Genomic DNA, 21,747 nt, shown 5'->3' on the forward strand with positions numbered 1-21,747 from the left:
TCTTATACGTTTTAATGACGTCTCTTCTTATAGTGTGTTGTGTGGAACCTTTTGATTGTGCATTTCTCTTCTTATTTTGCGTTCTGCTGCATATTTTCTTCTCTAGCATTGCACATCAATAAAGTTACTATTATCATTATTATTATTAAATTGAATTACGTTTGACCTGTCATTTTAGTAAGCAGTTTGGTTTGCACGCAGGAAGGTTTCTCGGATCCACCAAGCGTCAGTTCGATTAGCAGACTTCTTCGGGGTGGACGACCAGGAGATGACGGAAAGAAGGATTACACTATCAATGGCATATTACGTGGCGGTAAGTCTGAGCTCCTCCGTTTTGTATTCTCTCTTTACTAAGTTTCATTAAAAAAATTCTACGTGAACATTATGATCTATACAATTTTCCAATAAATTCCGGACGATAAATCGACGTCAATTCTCTTCCAATCCGAGTATCTCTTCGCTCGATCACTATCCGCTCGCCGCTCGCGAAAAGCAAAACGAGCACGTAACAGCACGAAAGCTGCGTAAAGTTCCCATCGGACAGTCGAAGGGTTAATTACCCTTTTAGGCTGTCAGCAGCGAGAAAGAAGTCTGCGCAGCAAGCCCAATAGCAAAGGCTGTGCCGGCGTAATATCGTATGAGAAATATGGAACGCAGGAGGAAGATAAGATAAAAAAAAGAAAGAAAGAATGGAGAGACGCACGATCCATCGTCTTGAGGGGCATCAAGAGCTTTTAACCTCCGCCGGTCCCTGTGGACCCAGTTTGACGTACGCGAGCGTATATATATCGGGGCCTTAAGCGCCTCCGCTCGCCCTCGCTGTTAGGGACCAAGTTAGTCCGAACGAGCTGGCGAACCGGCGGGATTTAATCTCCGGTGGGCGTCAGCAGGATTAGCCAGGTTGCCCACACGTCCGACAAACGGATTACAGAAGTGTCAATATCTTACCGGACGCGAGATATTATCCCGCGTCTCTCGTCCCGTCTCTTACCGTCTTCCTCCTTCCGAGATTTCCGTGATGTGGTTCACTCCACGTGATAGTTTGAAAGAACCTTTCGAAGAGGTGACTTTCCGCAACGCTTCTGAATACGCAAAGAATCGTGCAATTTTTCCAACTCTTTGACGAATCTTAAGCGGATCTGATAATCGCGATTATGGAGAATCTTTCGATGCATTTCGTTATTCTTTAAGAGATATAGAATGTAAAAATAATTTTATCAGTTAATTTATAGTTTGTAAAAAGAAGCAAATGTATATTTCTAATGTAAAATAATTCATGAAATAATGATTTACGTGATAGACGTATTTTTTACCATTTAGTTTGATGATGAAAAAAGTTGGTAGGTTATTGAGAAGTTTATTTTATTCTACATCTACCAATTTATGTTGCACGAGTTATGGAGAATTAATTATTATCTAAAGTATTACATCTTTAAAATTCAATGACGACAGTAATCAAATTTTAAAGACGATGATTATTTCTTTATGAATGCTACAAATTACAAATAAACTCATTAGATCACGTAATTTCTAAATACCTTGCTATTGAGCCTTCTCGATCCAGAGAAGTTTAGATGGAATATCCCGATTCCTAAGCCGCGGACGCGCACGATCAGCCTAAATGTTCCAAACGCGAGGCGGGAATCTGTTTTCGTGATTGATACAGGTAGACACGGTGGAATTAGCGGTACAGGTGTCCCAAAGTCTTAAGAAGTCAAGCCGGCGAGGATGCTGCCGGGGTCGAGAAAAGATCCTTCGATCGCGGACCGTCGAGAATGTGAGGAAAGAGTCGAGAGCCAAGAGGCAAGAGTGGGCCTCAAGGCCCAGGGGCTCCGCGAGGGTCCCGCGGAGATCAAACGGGCCGCCTGCCACACGTCGACAGCGGTTCTCATCCGCGGCTCCCTTGCCGTTCCCGCGACGATTCTTTAATCAATTTAGTCGAGCAAATTGGTCTTGCGGAGTGCCCGCGTATCGTTTCACGTAATATTTCGCTCCAGTAATCTTTTAACATGACATTTGCATCTCGGACGTGACATTGAAGTCGAGACTGAAGCGTATATAGTGATGGACGGTTGTAAAAATATCGGCGCGGCTATAAATAATCAGAAGCACTCGATGAATTTCGAAAAATAATAATTAAACGTCTTAAACCAGGGCGCGAATTTCGTCAATAAGAAGGCGCCTTTGAGGAAACGCTAACCGCGCGCCGAGCAAACCGAGGAAACCGTCAATTACAGATGCGTATCATTTTCGGCATGGATAATTATGCACTCGTGATATGCAACTGCCGCACGCGCTTCATAATTTTTTCTCAAAATTACAACGATAGAAATCTTGTTCGCTCGCCTGCTTGCCCTCGTCCTTGCCGCTCCGGACTGGTGCAAAAATGAATAATTATTTAACGAGCGGGTACGCATTCGATCTCATTCACGCCGCCGTTTATTCATCATTAACCGCTTTCGCGGTCAGTATAATTGATTAACGCCGATCGGCCGAATTAAAGCGCCGGCGATGCACTTTATCCGCGCTGCAATTCACCTGTGCGAATTTCGAGATAAAAGAGGCGTCCGTCTTTCACACGCTGTAAAAATAAATAAACCCCGAAACAAACGCGGCTTTACGACTTCCTGTCATCAATATAAAACGAGAAGTATTTAAGTCTATTAAAATATCGTAAGTACTATTATAAAGCGGATACTTTCCACGGAAATTCACTAATTAAAAAGAGTTTGCAATAGATTTAGCAGGAATAAAACAATTGGAAATTTTATATGCAATAATTGCTAACGAATTGTCGAAATATTATCTTACATTTAAAAAAAGGGTTTTGATGAAGTATCTAAAAAATTTTAATTAAATACATATTTAAACATAATTTTATTAGAGATTAGGCTATCTAAATAATTATAGCTATGTTTCAAAATTTACTACTAGTGTCGAAATTTATGCACGTAACGTAAACTATTTTTAACGTTATGAATTTTAGAACACAATTTATGTGGGATGCTCAATCTGGTTGCTAGAATGTCAAAACTATTTGCAATGTTACTCACTATATTTGAACATTCTACATAATAATTCTGATAGTCTAACAAAATTATTTTCAGATTTGCACCTAGCTAAATTTTTAAATACTTCAGCAAAATCGTTCCATATTAATCCTAGTTTAACGAAAATGCAGCACATATGTTAATCAAGCTGCTCCACTTTTATTTCATGACATAAATTATCGTAACTAATTAATTATACTTTGACGAAAAGCTAAAGTCCATGGCATACAAAATCATAAGACAGTCAAACGTAAGCAGTAAGCAAATCAGTCAATCACAGTAGAGAGCGTAAGTTTATTGCCGTACAATCTCTATTGTGATTGGCCAATTTGCTTACTGCTTACGTCTTACTCCCTTACGTGTTTCTATATGTTTCTGGCTTAACTCGAGTCTTTCAATTTACCTTATTTTCCAGATAAGGGTGAATTATGGTATCGCGCTCGGCGCTGCCGTGCAGTTGAATAACTTACGGGTGAGTTTGGCTACGGAATAGGGAGCAAGGGGGCAATCGTGATAGGGAGCACCTCTGGACGGATATACTCGTAGTATGGCGGAGGTGTCGGTCAGGGTATAGGTGTCGGCAGGCAAGCAGGAATGACACGTAGCCTGTGGCTTTCTTATTCCTTCTTATTCCGTTCCTTTGGCCTCGGCCGCCGACGAGGGATTAGCCTAATGGGTCCTGCCCCCTGCACCATCCCTCCTCTCTGCCCCCCTCGCGCTACACACACGTGTATAATATGTATATATATGTTGCGTCCTGATCCCTCTCTCACGTCATCCCTCTCTCCTCCCCCCCCCCCCCCCCCCCCCTCTCTCTCTCCCTCTCTCTTTCTTTTCTTTCTTTCTTGGATCTCAAACGCAAGATCGAACCGGCAGAATATCCGCACGATGAACAACGCCGCTAAGTGATTCACAATCAGCTTTATTGATTGTATCGACGATCGACGATCGCTCTCATCGGAAATGCGCCGCCGACGCTCACGGGATACTGTTTTTAATGTTTAAGCACACCTCGGCGCACCGCGCCAGGATCCCTTTTCTTACGCGCTGCCGACTCGCTCTCGCATGATTCGCAATCAAATTTGCAGATTACATCGCTACGGCTCGACACGTTCACATTGTTCGGCCGTCGCGAGTTGCTTCAGCGTGCTATTATCAAGCGGCGCGCGAAGAGTCAATAAGATCTCTCGAAGCCGCGATAATATCGAGATGAGGTGTCCTTAGTATGCTAAAAACGGTGATTTGCATGTTATATTAGTGTTACTTCGCTTTACCATGTCGGCATAGAATTGATCATCTTGGTGAGCAAAAAATTAATTTATTGCCCTCGTACAATAGCATATAAAAGAGTTGAATTATTGAAAAAAACATTTGTATGTCCTTTGATATAGAGTTGAAATTCCATTATTTTATTTTATCGAGGAGGAGCGCTTTAATTACCTGCGTTATTATATCGGTGTCTGTAAAAAGAAGATTTTTACGGAGAAACGAGAGATTAACTACATATCCCCTCTAATTTATTCACGACTTCCTTGCTTTATCAACGTCGTATATCGGGCGTGATACTTTGTCGCTCCACGGTTTGTAATCCTTATCTCCGAGGAGTCGCGAAACATCGCGATTCGAGAGTCGACACATCGACGCGATGAGGAATGCGAAAGGAGTCGGTGAGCGATTACACGGGCGAGAGAAAAAGGACGCAAGGACGCGAGAAACGAAGCAGAGGGCCAGACGTCGAGGCTGATATCAAAGCGTGTATCTAATGCGCCGCACGAATCGGGCCGCAGGCCGCAGGATCCGTGGACGCGATCCTTGTCACGCGAGCGTATAATCCTCCGAGAGCGATGTACATACCCGTATCGTACGACGTGTGTCTTTACAGACGCGGCTTTATCCTCTCTCGGATTGAATTAAGAAGGAGTCCGAGGTTTATGCGGGATAATCCTCTCGGATTGATTGCTAATTACTTATTCTTACATTTTGTACCCGACTTATCGCGACATCTTTTTTCGAGGAAATCTGCGGGCGACAGAATCCGGGTGTTACATAATTTTGATTTACAATTTAAAAAATATGAAATAAGCTCTTTTCAATTTTCTCTTGCTATATGTAAAGGATAATTATACAGAAGTATCTAAAAATATAGCTACAAATCTGAAAATAATTTTGTCGGACCATCAAAATAATTATGTAGCACTCAAACCGATTACTAGAATGTCAAAACTTTATGCATCATTATATTCATTATGTTTAAGATTGCTATGTAATTGCTTTGATGGTCCAACAAAATTATTTTCAGATCTGTTCCTAACTAAATTCTTAAATACTTCAACAAAATTCTTTCCATCGCTAAGAATGGTCAAAGCAAAGCTTCGTTATAATTACTATATTATCATCAACTATTGTATAAATTTTTTAATTAAAGATAATTTTATATTGTAGAATTACGCATTAACTGCGTCAAATCCATGCAGCTCTTCAATTAACGTTTGAATTTGATTTTATATGTATATGAGAGTGTAAATCTCTAAATTTATTTTTCTTTAAAAAATATGTTTTTACACAAAGCAATTGCATTATTTCTTTGCACTATTTTTATACTTATTAATTATTTTCTTACAAGTGACTTTATGTCTCGAACTTCTGCAAAGAGAAAAGTGTCGAAGAAGTTTAGTTATCAGCTTCTCTTAATCACTTAAGATGCGACTGTAACGAGGTATGAAGTGCGTAGATGCAAACTTAACGACTACATTGTCGCTTTAATTTCCTGCATCGCCTCCGTCGTTTTTTCTGAGCCACCTCACCCTTGGTTTCCAGCCATCACGACCCGCAACTCGTCGTAGTCTTCTCTTTCATTAAGCCGCGATTTAATCGGGCGCACTTTAAGAGTCGAGGCTCGCGCGCATGTTACGGAAAAATGCTAATTATACGGCAACATCGCTCGAGGACGATCAATCGATCGTTCTATAAAGGCACTTTGTACTCGGATGTTTTTGCGAACGTATTCTTGCGGCGTACGTTCACAATTCGCAGGAAAATATTTTTAATGTGTGAAACCATTTATCACAAAGATAACAGAATAAAATTTTACGATTACGCGATAAGAGGAGAGATTGTGGTGTCTAGGAACATGTTGTATTTTGGGATATATTATTTTTTAACGAAAAGTAGTATAACTGATTGTGAGCAACTAACAAAATAAATTATTATTGCTAAAAAAATAATTAGTGAGTCCTAAAGTACAACATGTCCCTAAATATCACAATCTCCTCTAACATTAAGATTACAAGGATCGTTCAGAAAATAAAGAACATTTGGCTATAACAAAATTTTTTTAATTTATTTAAAGAAATAAAAATTTTAGCATATTTCGAAACCTATTTTTTTTGCATAATTATTTGCAACATTGAAATACTTGTATCTCGAGACCAGTTTAAAAGATCTGACACTCCCGCCTCATAGAATTCTGCCGCCTGAGCGTTGAACCTATAGATCTGTTCTTTGTAGTTGAACTATTGTTCACTCGTACTTCAAATGAGATAGACATATATTTGAAGTCTAGCGAAAGTAAAATAAAAAAGTTTTAGTGCAGCAACAAAAGAACAAGCCTTATGACGGCTTCCTTCAGTACAGCATCGCAAAGCGTTGTCCACTAAGAAACTGCTTCAAATAGGAGAACAAATGATAGGACTGTAAGGAATCTGTCTTCTCCATGACAATGCCTTCTGTCAGGAAGACAAAGGAGCTGTTTGATGAGTTTCGTTGAAATGGTTTTGAATATCCGTCTTACAACCCTGACTTAGCATATACTGTCATTTATTCCCCTACTTGAAGCAGTTTCTTAGTGGACAACGCTTTGCAAGTGACGTTGCATTGAAAAAAGTCATCATGGACTACCTAGACACTCAGGTGGTAGAGTTTTTACGAAAGTAAATGGTTTTAAATTGGTCTGAGGTACGACAGGTGCCTCAATTTTCAGAATAATTATGAAGTAAGATAAGATATAAGAAATTACAAGGGCATGTAAGAGTCTAAATTACAAATTTTATGTTGAGAAAAATAGAGTATATTACATAATAAAAATCATTATATTCTAATCGATTAAAATTATGTTTCGGCTTTTCGATTACGCTCTCTTCAAATATATAATAATAAAAAGCGCAGTGAGATGATCCAAATATGATCGTCTCACTAAACATGGAAATCATTGTATACTACGTATTTCGAGAGACCAGTTGAAAGTTTCACAGAGGAAATTGCTCAAATAAATTGTTCTTAAACTTTTTTGTAGCCAAATCTTTATTTTCTAAACAATCTTAAATAAAAAATTGTATAGCAAATGTTTTCAAGGAACAAAGCAAAATCCTTTATCGTGATATTTTACAAATCTTCAAAGACGACAATTCAACAACGAGGAAACTAAAGAATATTGTCACATATTTTCCAAGAATTTACTCAGCAGCGTTACCACAAATCTACGATATCGAAACAAAAAAAAAGTCGGCGCTTTTGTATTTTTTTTAAAAAGACCACCAGCAATGCGGTTTCGAAATAATGAGCGTGGTAGCTCGTTTCATCCCGAAAGGCATAGCTAACCACCTCATAATTTTAGTGGTCAGGTCAATGGATAGGTCGAAACTGACCACGACGCTGTCAACGTTCACTTGAGGCCTGTGTTATGAACGTAGAGAAATGCTACTCACAAGCGCGCTGATCCCCATTAAAATGCAGCTAATAAAAAAAAAATGTCGAGACCTCAGTCGTGATCGCCGGATCGATGCACAGGACATCTTCTATGAATTCTTTATTCCGGACTTGTGGAGGGGGGCGGGGGACGAATACATAATAATTCTCAGAGTCATAATCGAGAGGCGATTGTTTGTGGAGAAAGGAACGGGACTCTGGCAAATAAAAGAAAACTCTGCACCGTCATCACAACTGCCCTTACACGGACCACCAACGACGCCGACGAAGAGATCGTGTCTCGGAGAGTACCCAACGCGGCCTAATTGTAGCGGCTCGTCGTTATACCAACGAAAAACTGTCATCGAGAGATCGAGCTCGTACCGGACTACCGGTTCTCATCCCTCTTCTTCCCTTACGCGCTCACACGCTCACGGCGCGTATACACGGGCGTTGACAGGAAGACAGACCGTGACTCACGGATGTCAACCGCTTCGCAGGCTCATTGTTGGCGTTTTGAGGACATTTGTTACCATTTAGGGGGACCTCACACACGCATCCCCGGGACCCCCATGAGCGACGGGAGTGGGAAGGTGGTGCCGGGGCTAGATTTATAACCTACGGAGGTGCGGCACCTTTTCCACCATTCAGCGGCCGATTCGACACGCGGAAAGCAAAAGGGAGGCGCAGGAAAGCAGCGATCTACATGCGACAACGGATGCTGCTTATAGCTCGAGTAACCGTTGCCGCGATCCTCGCGCAGACTCCACCCCGTTTTAGAAGAATGTCAAGCCCACCAAATGTGTGTATTATATCTTTGAATGTCTTGGTGTAAATGTCCCACTAGATACTCGATTTCAGATCCCTTCTACCTCGAACGTTGTGCACCGGCAGGAGAAAAATCATTTATGCATCATCGATTGCGATTTAAAAAAACAAACTTAGCATGCTAGCACCACGCTCTGGAATGGCTTGAATCTCCATTACTTTCTGACGGATGTTTCATTGAAACTAAACTAACAGAAGTTTCAATGGGTCGCGATTTACTTACGAGTTATCCCCGTGTCTTGATAATCGTTAAAGATAATCGTTAAAGACCAACATTTCGTAAACATTGCAGTTTACTTTGTAGGATAAGAAGCAACTTTGCTTTGGCATTTAACGACGTATCAAGACACGGAAATAATCCGCAAACCGCGTGACTTCCTTAACCGTAACATTACGCTATAATTTCCTACTCAGCAGTATAACTGTTATCTATAACATGTGTTATGTAACACTATAACCGTATAAATGTAATATAACATATACTTTTGAGGCTTCCCATATTTCTTCAATGAAGTTACGTGGTTTACGGATTATCTAACATCGTTAAATGCCAAGTAATTCAGGCAATTTCTCACCTCGATGAAGATAACGATAAGGAACTGCGTAGCTTCTTTGAAACGTTACATTCACTCTATGTGTTATATTACATTTATATATCGTTGAATGGAAAATTACAATATTGATATAATGTTAGTTTGCATTTAGCGGGGCTTTACCGTCTAACAATGCGCGACGTTCGAAGAGCAAAACGCCTTATCGCGAACCTTCGCCGTTAACAATAACGGCGTGAGTCATTTCGCTGTATTTACGGTAATCTCGCTTCGCGATCAACGTGTTAATCGCACAAAATGACTTCGCGTACACGACGGCACGGCATACAGGATGTACGTGCGATCGACGAGGCGACAGGACGCGCGTGTACGAGCGCAACGCACACGCAGCGGGGATGCTGACCGGCACATTTCTGGATGACGTTGCTACGAATGAGATATTTGCTCTCGACACCGCGGGACCGCCCCCCTCTCCCCGTAATTGATTACACGCGTCTTTTCACGCGATCTATTCACGGCCCGATCGGCCGCTTTTCAACCTCGTGAGGCCGATATTGATTGTGCCTATCAACGAAGCCAACCAACGATGGCCCCGAGGCGCCCGCGCGCTCATCGACAGGATCACCTGAAAGTGAAGCTATAGTAACTCACCCGCCGATGCATAACGTTTGTCGACAGCGTCGGCTCCCGTCGGGTCTTACATCATCGCTGAATAAGAAACGACAACGAAATGAATAAAAATAAAAAATCATCTTTGCCTCGGGCACGAAGAGAATAATTCATAAACTCACAAAATTTAATGGCGTCAGATTCTCATGTAAAGGAGCTCTCAGGAAGCGACGCGAGAAGAGAGAGAGAGAGACGACGCGAGGGCGGTCGACGTTCCTTCGGATAGGTCAAGCTCGGGTGGTGAGCACGAAGCGGGACTTGGACACGGACTCTTACAAACTTAATTACACACCCGGCATAATTGACATTTCCAGGCGCCGACGCGCTAACAGGACGACTGCGTGCGCGATAAAACAATGGCGTGGGCCGAGGCGATAATCTATAAAGCGTTTCATCGAGTGCCCGCCTCCCTGTCCCGACGGAGAGCGCATTCGTTCTCTCATTACAAGTCCGACATATGGGCACCTAAATGATCGCGCGCATATACACACACGCGCGCATAATACTCAATCTTTCTGCCTCCCGCTCGCGCTCTCGAGCAGCTACCTTTTTTTCTCCTTTCTTCCGGCCGGTGAGAGTAGGACGAGGAAAACCGGACGGGGATCTCGAGGATCGAAGGGAGATGGGTAGAGCCCTCTGAGAGGACCGCCGATGTCAGAGGCCGCGCGAAGGAATGCTGACTCGCCGAACACCGCCGACCTGCCTCTCGAACGTCCCCACGGCGCGAGGAACACACCTGGCCACGCTCTGTGCCGTGCCACCCCCGTCTCGCTGATGCCGCGGGAAAAGAAGCCGACCCCGAACGAGCCAATAATGATAATTGATAATTAGTCGCACTGATATCTTCGCTGGGTAGGTGCTCGACAAGCGATTGCCGTTTAAATGAGAGCGGGAGATTTGCCGAAATGCTTAAATATAGAAGTATCAGTCAGACTGATACAGATTTCCTCTTCCTAGATTTTAGTAATTTTATAGGTTTCAAAATGCTTCTCTCTCTCTCTCTAGTGGCAAAGTGCATCAAAATCAAACATCTAATTTCATTTGCGAGGAATATTATTATTTCAGTTTGATTACGTTGCAAGTCCGAAAGTAATCGGCGCGCAGTCATATATCTGAAATAATTTGTTCAATATACATGTATTGTTCCAACATCTAATTTTATAGGCTCTTGTCTTACAATTAATTGTGATGTAATATGTAGTCATATAGAGGTCTTATTTCTAATCTTAGTATTGTTTAGTAATTTTACTTTCTCCTCATAATCGAACATATCAAGACAAGAAGTTAGCATTAATCAGAAGCTAAAATCTGTATAACACAATTATTGATATCAGATCTATGTATAAGACTCATTTATGCATATTGCAATATTGTACAATATTAAGTAAAAACCAACTGAGAAAATGTTCAACACAAATAAGCGAACAAAGCCATTCGGTCAAGCGTATCTAAAAATATCTTTTGCGTGAATTTTACAATTTTGCAGTTTGCAGTTCAAGCAAACTGCGCGCTGATTATTTCCCGGTCTTGAAACACAGTCCTAGACCAGTATTCATAGTCAGTTCTTATATTTAAAACTGTCTAAGTATAGCTTTAACATGTTATAAGCCAATTACAGAGCCGTATTTGCATCTTAAGACATGACTTAAGACAGTCTTAAAATAAAAACGGACTATAAATACAGGCTTTAAACTGAAGCTAAAGTACGTAATATCACAAATTAAATTGATATGCAATTTAATATTACTGATTAGGAGTATCTTTAAAACACTGTAGAGAATTTGTTGCGAAAACTATCACTTTAGCCGAGATTCGAACCTTGATCTCCTTCATTTCGTGCGGACATCTTAGCAATTTGACCGAGGCATATGGTGTATTTAATATATATTGATTAATGGTCTTCTTGTCTCGACATGTTCGATTACGATTGCAAATATTCACACATTTCTGTAGGTTTGTCATTTAGGATTACTAAAATCTAGATTAAAAATTTGTTATAGACTCACGTCAATTAAGAAAGGTTAATAAAACAATTTATTTAATAAAAATACGTGGAAGCTAAAAAAATCTTAAGATTCTCAGAAATTTTCCAATTTTGTAACGTTGGAAGAGTATTAGGTATTCAGAAAAACGTGTGCAGTTTTGCTGAAATATCTAAAATTTAGTTAGATACAGATCTAAATATAATTTTGTTCGAACCATTAAAATAATTATATTAGGTACTTATCTTCATCATTATTTAAATGTTCTACATAATTATTTTGATGGTCTAACAAAATAATTTTCAGATCTGTATCGATTCTAATCATTTATTATAAAGATATGATCTTGAAGAGATTATTGGTGCGTGTCAAGAATTATGCAAAGAATTTTTTGAAAATCTCAAGAATTTCTGAAATGTCTACCGTATGTAAAGTAACTTGTTCGTGCTTCGATTTCCCTATCTTCAGCATCTTTTGCGATACACGCGCGATTCACTCTCTCACCTTAGTCTCTTGAAAGGAGTACGAGGCCGAAGTCCTCGGTGCATTTTAATCGCGCGGTGCGCATCTTCTGGAAAGACGAGATAAAGGTGGTTACGTGATGAAGTGACCTTTTTCCGGCGACCGTCAAACGGCGGTGGATCTTTCGACGGGGGATCCCCTTTGGCGGCATCTTTGGCGGCTCGTCCACGTTCCTCGGTATGACAAACGGAAGAATGGGAGAATAGCTCGGAGACAAGTTGCATCTATAGACAGTAAAGGTGGCGGAACCCAGGTTTAAATTCCTGTCACCGGCCTCGTCGTCGCCACAGGTAGCGGGAGGAGGGAGACGATGGTGAACGTCGAAAGATGTCCATCGTTTTTTTTTTTTCCGTAACGCACCTGAAGACGCGCGATGACTGCCAAGTGCGCGGTAGTGAGCTCAGCAGTGACTTCTCGCGGTCTCCTGCACTACTTGTTGCATCGACATGAAAGTCGAGTCTGTTTGTACTAAAAAATTACACTTGTGCTCGATGATACCGTTTCAAAAAGCGGGAGTGTTGTTTCGTGTTGAAAATGGCTGCGTTCAGCAGAAAAAGCAGCTTTGCAACTGTTATAAAATTCTTGAATATGATTGGTTTATACATTTAGAAACTAAGGGCAAGACCAATCGTACTCAAGAACTTTACAACAGTTTTTACAAAGCTGCTTTTTCTGCTGAACACAGCCATTTACTCGATCAGTGCTCTGAGATTTGGAATGGCAATGACTGTATTCAACAGAAAAAATAGCTTTACAATTGTAGTATGATTCTTTGATATGATGATTTATACATTTAGATCCAGCGAGAAAGTGAGAGCAAGAATTAATTATTAAATTAAAAACATTAAGAAAAATATACGATTACAAAACGAGCAATAATTAACCCTTACCGTACTAATATGGGTAACTAGTGACCGAGCGATTCCTGTTCGTGCAAGTTTCTTTGAGTCTTTCGGTAATTATAAATTATACTACATTTTATTATTTTCCAAAATAAAGAGTCAATATTTATTCTAGAAAGTTGAAAGTATGTTGGCGAATTTTTAGAGATTTTTTGAATTATTTTGAAGAGGTGAAAAAACGAAGAGATTTGAGGTGACCCTTGATGGTATGGATGAGGCACCAAATTGTATAGATGGTACGGTAAGGGTTAAAATGTTATATGAAATAAGATTAATAAATTAATTTATTCTTTATAATAAAATAATAAAAACATTAAAAGATTTTGCGACATTTATATTTAAAGCTTCTTTTCTGCTGAATCTTCTGTATAAAATCGAGCACACGTACCGAGGTGAGAAACAAATTTAGAAACTATATTAAAACCAGCATCAGACGAGCTCCAACGAGAAAATTATTTCTGTTAATCAATGCCGTCGTGCAAAATCTCGACAGATGCCGAATATCCTACCTTTTGTCTACCATTGCTGAAAGCCCCTAGGCGTTATTTAAGTTTGACTAGATGCCGGCGCATCCGCCTCCACATGCGTAGAGGCCACGTTACGTTTTGACAAATGTAACGCCGCACAATAAATAGAATGGACTCGGGCTCAAAGGACGGCCGCTGGGTTTTCTTGTACACTCGAAAGCCGCAATCCCGCCGCCGTTAGTTTCATTCCCTCGTCGAGCGAGGTGAAAACCGCAAGGAAAGAGAGCATCTTCCATTGTTCGCCGGCAAGATTCGAGGCAGGTTCTACTGTACGCGAAGAAAATAGCAGGTCCTTCGAAAAGATATCCATCGACTCTGCTTCGCGCGAATCGCATTCCCACAAACGTCACGTGAGACGACCGTTTCTCGATCTAGTGACGACACAACTCGTTTAACCTTTAAGTAGATAAGTTGGGTGCTCAGAACACCCCAAACAAATTTTATTTTTATAGTTATATTTTTTAACAGCATGTATAAAATTAAATTTACATTACTTTTATTTTTATGAAATAAAAGAATGTAAAAATAATTACTTTAAGGCTTCTAAAAATTTCTTTTTATTTTCCTTTTCCAGAATAAGATTTTTTAAATAATTAACGCATAAAGTACTGTAGCCACTTACTTAAAGGTTAAACGCCTGACTGCATTAATTTTTCGTTTGCTCTCGTTTTTCGCTTTTCAATTAATAAATATGAAAATTCAATCATACATGAATCAACGCATTCACAGAAAAAATTTCTGGATCTAGTACTATAATTAATATTACTCCTTAATTAATCTATCATAAAATAATAGGACCAATATAGGAATAATTATATTTATTGTTGACAGAGGAATATTTTACTCACAAATGAAAATTCTTAAATTGAGTAAAATGATCCAGCACATTGGTTTTGCCTAAGTATTTACTATGGCACCAGCATCCTGCGTTATACATCGGATAAAAATTTATTCTAAACGTAAGAAAATATAAATTTAAATTTACATGTGTTACTCTTGTCTTAAGACAATAAGTCAATCTTATTTAATCTGGGGGAAAAATTATTGATCTAATTTTAATATCATTTTATTTTTATAAAGTTGTGATAAGATCAAATACATCAAGAATATGTTTTAGTCTCGTTATCAGAAATTTTTTCTGGAGAGGCACTAATTAAATCTGCAGTTAAATTGATGTATCCGCTCTAATTATTGCAGGTTAATAATTCCTTTAGCCCGGATCTACAATAAATTTTTAAGCCTTAAGCCATAAGAAATGGATGAATCACAATCTATTATTCTTCTCGCATTCGACTGTAGTTGGTCAACAGCTTAAAACATAAAACACCTATTGTAGATCCGAACTTAAGGAATATATAATCGTCAAATTTTTTCAGAATTAGAGTTGTTACATAAATCTTAAGCTTTACATTGAAATCATATACATCGTATTATAAACCAATCTTCTCATTCTTGTTTAAATCCCGAATATATCAAGGAAAAGACCTCAGGCGATCTCAATTGAACGTGAGCTCTCGTAAAACGCGGATCGCGAACGAAAAATCGGCCTGAACGACCGGCCAGTCGAACGGCGTAAGAAACAGAATTACTGTCGTCGCCGTTTAATTCCGCATCGCGGAATCGGCGATAGCGCGCTGGTGTAGGTCGGCAAATAAAAGAACGAGCTAATCCCCGTTTGTTGTCAGGGTGGATTGTCGGACGTCACAACAAGCCACTCGTTGCTCATCGTCGACCATGCCCCCGCGTGCGTTCGATCGAGCGATAAAATTGTGCACGAGATTAAATGTTATTTCGAAATAGATGGAACGGAGACGAGTATGGCAGGGAAAGCACGACGTTGTCCGTCTTGGATCGCGGACAATGGTTCGCGGGAACGCTCGATTGAGCGACAATGGGACGATCGTGGGACAATAGGGGAGGGAATCGACTTAGGAGTAAATATTTGGCGAAGGTAGCCCGGTCAGTTTCTACCGATAGTCTCACGTGTTTGTGTATGTGTTTTCTTTTTCTCTCGTTTACTAGGAAAATGAACGCACGAGCTCCTGGTTCTCTCAGCCAAATAGATATCAATGGCACGAAGGTAAAAGCGTATCGCATAGAAATGTTTACGGAACGAAGTGCTGAATGAGGGTATTAAGAGGTTCGCAGAATCTTCGAGGAGGATTTAATTCTAAGTATCGAATGGTTGAGCAACGATGAAACGAAGGCATGACGTTATTGTCCTCGAAAAGACTGGACCTTTTATAGGAAATAAGTTTAAAGAAGTGAAGATTAACTTGATAAGTGGCCGTACATTTAAACGGTGGAAAGTGCACTCAAATTCTGAGAAGAATAAGATGAATTTCCAAGAAAAAATTGTCAATTTTTTAGGCAAATAAAATATATATAATTACACATAGAAAGAACAATCTTGTTAAAGTATCTGCTATAAAAAGTTTTGATGTTCTAATGACCAACTTAAATGTTCTATTATTTTTTTTCCAATTAATTATTTGGTGGTCCAACAAAATTATTTTCAAATCGATATATAAATTTTTAGATTCTTCAGCAAATGTTCTTTCCAATATGTAGAGATATACTAAAAAATATATACTTAAAATTCCTACTTCTTTTTCTTAGTCTAGAAAAACTCTCGTAGAAAAGAGAAGAAAAAAGAATTTATTGATGGGATGCATTTGCAAAATTCGTTTTTTTTAAAATTAATTATTCTACAGAGACAATGTCTTCTATAATTTTCATAACAATAAACGGATAAATTTTTGTAGAGAGAGCAGAAGACCATTATATCATCAATAAACTCTTCAAGGAGCAACCAATTTCGCTGAAAAAAGTGGTTGATCATAAAACATATCAAAACTATGAAAACGAGACAAGATGGCGGTGAACATGGTGGTAACCATTGCTTGCTTTTTACGAGCACTTTATGGATGCTTTAATGACTGCGGTATATGTAGTGTACATGCGAACGTATGCAGAACACATAATGTTACTCGTGCAAGCAGATAGATTGGAAAGGCTTTAAATCGGAACGTCAGAATTCTTGTTATATTCACATAAAATTGATAAACGAATATAGACTTTTCGATTTATTTCAGTCGACTTAATTAGCTAAAACATCAAATGAATATGCATGAAATGAAATAGTTTTATTAATGATCATATACTGGAATTTTTTTTTAATATTAGGTTAAAAATGTTGAATTCAATCATAGGAAACAATTAAGCCGTAGGAAATACGATGGCGATATATTGGGACTTTTTTCTGAAATATTAGGTGAAATGAGTTGAATTCAATCATAGGAAACAATTAAGCCGTAGGAAATACGATGACTACGCGGAATAGCCGTCGTTGGATACGCGTATTATACAAATGATGATCATCGGCTCATCAATATCCCATTCAGAGAAAGAGGCGAGTTCATCGACGATGCAACGGCGGGTTGAGTGACAGAGCGTCTTTCTCGACGATTTATCGATTAGCAGTGACGGCCGTTTTAACACCAATTAATAATCGCTGCGAATTTTAAAGGATCGTCATCGTTTCGACGTTGCGAAAGCTTTCCTGGTACACGTTCATAATTTGCGAATCGTTTATAAAAGGAATTTGCTTGGTGTTTGCCAATTCATATTTTTCGAACGAAAATAGCTGGTGATATAAGAAAACTAGAAAATTTGTTATTTTAAGATCAATAAAATATCGATTTGATACTGAAAAACTGTGTAACAATAACTTGCATTTAAAACAGACATGCATGGAATATATAATAATACGATACGTAAAGGTGCATATCCATCAAAATGAAGAAGTTTATTGTTGCTAGAAACAAGCAAATTATAGCAATTAATAGACATTAACCTCTACACTGAAAACAAAATATAGTCAATTTTAATAAATATTTAGTTAAATACATGCCAACTAAATATTTATTAAATATAAAGATATATTTATTTGATACAAGAAATGTTAATTTTATTTAACAATCATTTTTTTTACTAAACAAATATTTATTTACTGTAAGTAAATATTTAGTTGGCAGTATTGGACTAAATATTTATTAAAATTGACTAAATTTTTTTCTCAGTGTACCAAATAATACTTTTATGAAACTTTTACGGAAACAGACAACAAAAACACAAATGCTGCTGTATGCGGCTTTGGTGGATACACATCTAGGAAAACATGATGCATTTTTTTCTACTGGATTGTCTGTGTTTTAATAAATTATTAGAAATTCTGCGTTCTGTGTGGTGTAATTCTAATAATTTATTAAAACGCAAGAAATTTAACAGGAAAAATACATCGTGCCGTAGGATTATATGTTACATTTACGAAATCACATTTAAAATATATAAAGCCTACGGCACACGATGTATTTTTCTTGCTAAATTTCTTGCGTTTTAATAAATTATTATACTAACATTTTTATACTAATTATTATACTAACGTTTTTGTTTATTAATAACTGCGGAATTAAGACAAGATTAATTACATTTAAGAGATACTTATATCATAATCTCGGAGTTTCAATAATTAAAAAAGCCTTCTCGATAAGTCATTCGGAATAATATGTTAATCTGAATTTCTAGAATGTCTTAAATACTTTTCTCTAAATTTTTCAAATGTGACAATGCTCGTCATTTTTACGGCTCAGGTCGCTGCGGTGACGACTCTGACACGGAAAGCGAGCCGGGCATTCAATTGAAGCGAAAGCAACGCAGAAGCAGAACGACGTTCACCAGTGAGCAGCTCGAACAGCTGGAAGCTGCGTTCCAACGAGCTCAATATCCAGATGTTTACTCCAGAGAGGAATTAGCCCAGAGAACTGGATTGACGGAAGCGAGGATTCAGGTGAATAGCGCATGATGTTAGCTAACGTTAACGTAAAATATATCACATCATTCATGAACACAATTCGAACAGAATTTCTGATCCAATCTGATCCAATCTTATCCAATCTTAATTATCTTTTTACCAATTATTAAAAATTGTTAAAAACGATTAAAAAATATGTCTTAAATTAAGATCAAATTATTTTCGATAAAAATATTTTGCTAACGAAGATTCTGTAAGGTATTTATGTAACGCTAGTTACAATTCAAGTATAAAGCAAAGAATAGACATAGAAATTCGAGGAAGCAATAAAAGCCGGGATATTGCTTGCACTGTACGCTATACACCATCCAATGGCGCAATATCCTAAGACGGGACAGGGCCTACCTCTCATGAGGTTTTCGTAACAATGGATTATTTTCTGGAATTGGGTTGTTAGTCTTAATATCCAACCTCCAGCTTGGAGGGATCCATACATATATCCACTGATATATGGAACCTGCAGTTTAATCGCCGATCCGAACAGCGAACCGCGAAAAATCGCGTATACGAGGCGCAGATAGGATTGAACCCGGATCTACAGATGATCGCGAGTCAAATTGCACTGAGCGGTGAGTGCACTGAGCACTTGGCGCTCCCATACGCTATACGCAGTGCGAGTAAAATTACGTTTAATGCCTTTATCACGATTACCGTCAAATCGATTTCATCGAAAATTGTGCTATCGCCAAGTGTCATGTACACCGTTTCAGGTGTGGTTCAGCAATCGCAGGGCGCGACTCCGCAAACACACCGGTAACATACAGCACCCGATGACGAACCTGCAGTTGACGACCTGCCAATACGCCGCGGCTAGTCACGAGCTCGTACAGGTACCGCAGGTACCACAGATGCCGGGCGGAATACCGCAGGTACCCACCACGTTGCATCACAGCCCGACCACGCTGCACCAGGCGCCTAACAGCGTTCACCAAGTCTCCGGCAGCACCGCTGTCGCCCAAATGGCGAGTACAATGGCTCAGGTACCCACTACGAGCAGCGCCCTTCAGGGACACGCAGTCACCATTTCCGGTCATATCGGCTCGCTTCCTGCACACGCAGCCTCCGTGCAACTCGCGCAGGTATCAGCAATGCAACCACCCGTCGCACACGGTGCGCCGTCGCTTTCGCACAACGCCGGTGAGTACTTCATAAGATCTTGCAAGTCACCGGGTTTTCTTGGAAAAGTCAGAAAACTATACTAGGTAGAGGCAGGTATAGGCGGTATAAGGCTGTGTTCTACTTGAGATGCTCGCAACGTTCTTGGAATCATTTCAGCCTTGTTGTTTAATATGTTAAAATATGTTGAACAAAAACAATGTTAAAATATGTTAAACAAAAACAACGTATAAAAACAAATATATTAATAAATATAGGCTGCAAATTTTTGAATTTGAAATACATTAAAGTGCCAAAGTATAATGAATGCCTAAATTCGAAATCTTACATCTGCGATTTCGCCAAGATACATTAACGTTAATACGCCAAGATATATTATTGTTAATATTTTTGTCTATTTTGTCTTTGACTTTTAGGTAACACTGATTGGTCCAGGGCGCAGTTCGGGTGGGGACAGCTCAATCATTTTCAGAGCAGCGATTATGGCAATCATCAGCACGGGAGTTCGCAGAGTACTCAGTCTTCGAGTACTCCGAATACGGCGGGGACAACGCCAGAATGGTATGACCAAGGCTACGATTACGCTCAGCACACTCAGCTTAATTATCACCGTAGTATGGGTGGAATATTTTAAGATTTTAACTAATCAGTCGATTAGTTAAAATCTTAAAATAGGTAATCTCTGTTATATAGAGAGATGGAATACCTATCTACGTTAGACTGGAAAGCAAAAAAAAATTTTATTTTTTAATCGGTCTCTCAGCTCAAGAGCTTCTATTTCATGTCAAAAGAACCCCTAAATTTTTATTAAAAAATATTAAGAGGTAATTATTAGAGGTCGTTAGTGAGCGATTTTTAAATCAAAGTTTCGATTTTCTTTAAAACATGTCTGATGCAAAAATGACTTAATCCAGATTTTAAGTATGATACTGTATGTCTTTTTGATCTCTGAACACGATGCAATAATTTATTTAGCTCTATGATATACGCCTTAAGAAATACTGCCCGATTAATGTGAAAAAATGTCCAAATTTAGAGTTCAAAGTCGATTTTAGCAAGGTTCCAAGTGTTCAAATGGATTGTTATTCCCCTTAAATTGTAGGTCTGTTTACCCAGAACAAGATCCAGTTGGAATTTTCCCGGAACTTCCTCCTTTAAAAATTTTATTTAACTGGACTAATATAATAGAATATTTTTTGTATTATACCAATTGAATATATGATTTTTGACGAATATTTGATAATATTTTCGATAATATATTACAAATTATATGATATTGTCAATTATGATTCCATTATAATTCCATTCCTATTTTTGTTATATATGATTCCATTCTTCCTTATTTTGTATAGGTAGTTTATTTCAATTACTTAAATTATATTTTTATTATTATGTACTCATTTCATTTTCTAATAAACAATTTTTGATTGTCAAATTGAGGCATTTCATTTGAGGATGTCAAGACCACAAAGCGATATACTTTAGAACTTGTAAAAAAATTTTTTCTATCCTTAAAAACGTATTAATAATCCAGTTATATGAAACTTTTAACCTTGTAGGAGGTTCCGGGAAAATTCCAACTGGATCTTGTTCTGGGTGAACAGACCTACAATTTAAGGGGAGTAACAATCAATTTGAACATTTGGAACCTTGCTAAATTCAACTTTGAACTCAAAATTTGGTCATTTTTTTCACATTAATCGGGCAGTATTTCTTAAGGCGTATATCGTAGAGCTAAATAAATTATTGCAACGTGTTCAGCGATCAAAAAGACATACAGTACCACATTTAAAATCCGGATTAAGCCATTTTTGCATCAAATCAAACATGTATTAAAGAAAATGGAAATTTTGATTTAAAAATCGCTCACTAGCGACCTCTAAATCTTAATATTTTTTAATAAAAATTTAGGGGTTTTGGCATGAAATGAAAGCTTTTGAGTTGAGAGGCTAATTAAAAAAAAAATTGTTTTCTTATCAGTCTAATTTACATATATTAACTATATATATATATACTATTTATGTTATATATATATTATATATAT

At 38.5% G+C, this 21,747-nt stretch overlaps 1 protein-coding gene across 1 annotated transcript in view; it reads left to right on the top strand.

The window, feature by feature from the left end:
* LOC108768292 (protein gooseberry-neuro) overlaps nucleotides 1-20,337 on the top strand; it is a 28,935-nt gene extending 8,598 nt beyond the window's left edge. The window contains exons 3-6 of the mRNA XM_018518675.1: nucleotides 202-313; nucleotides 18,367-18,563; nucleotides 19,298-19,724; nucleotides 20,120-20,337. Of these exons, the coding sequence (XP_018374177.1) occupies nucleotides 202-313; nucleotides 18,367-18,563; nucleotides 19,298-19,724; nucleotides 20,120-20,337 (954 nt within the window). The remainder of the gene's footprint in view (nucleotides 1-201; nucleotides 314-18,366; nucleotides 18,564-19,297; nucleotides 19,725-20,119) is intronic.
* The last annotated feature ends 1,410 nt before the right edge of the window (nucleotides 20,338-21,747 follow it).

This window comes from Trachymyrmex cornetzi, unplaced genomic scaffold (genome assembly GCF_001594075.2).
Source record: "Trachymyrmex cornetzi isolate Tcor2-1 unplaced genomic scaffold, Tcor1.1 scaffold78, whole genome shotgun sequence".
NCBI lineage: Eukaryota > Metazoa > Arthropoda > Insecta > Hymenoptera > Formicidae > Trachymyrmex > Trachymyrmex cornetzi.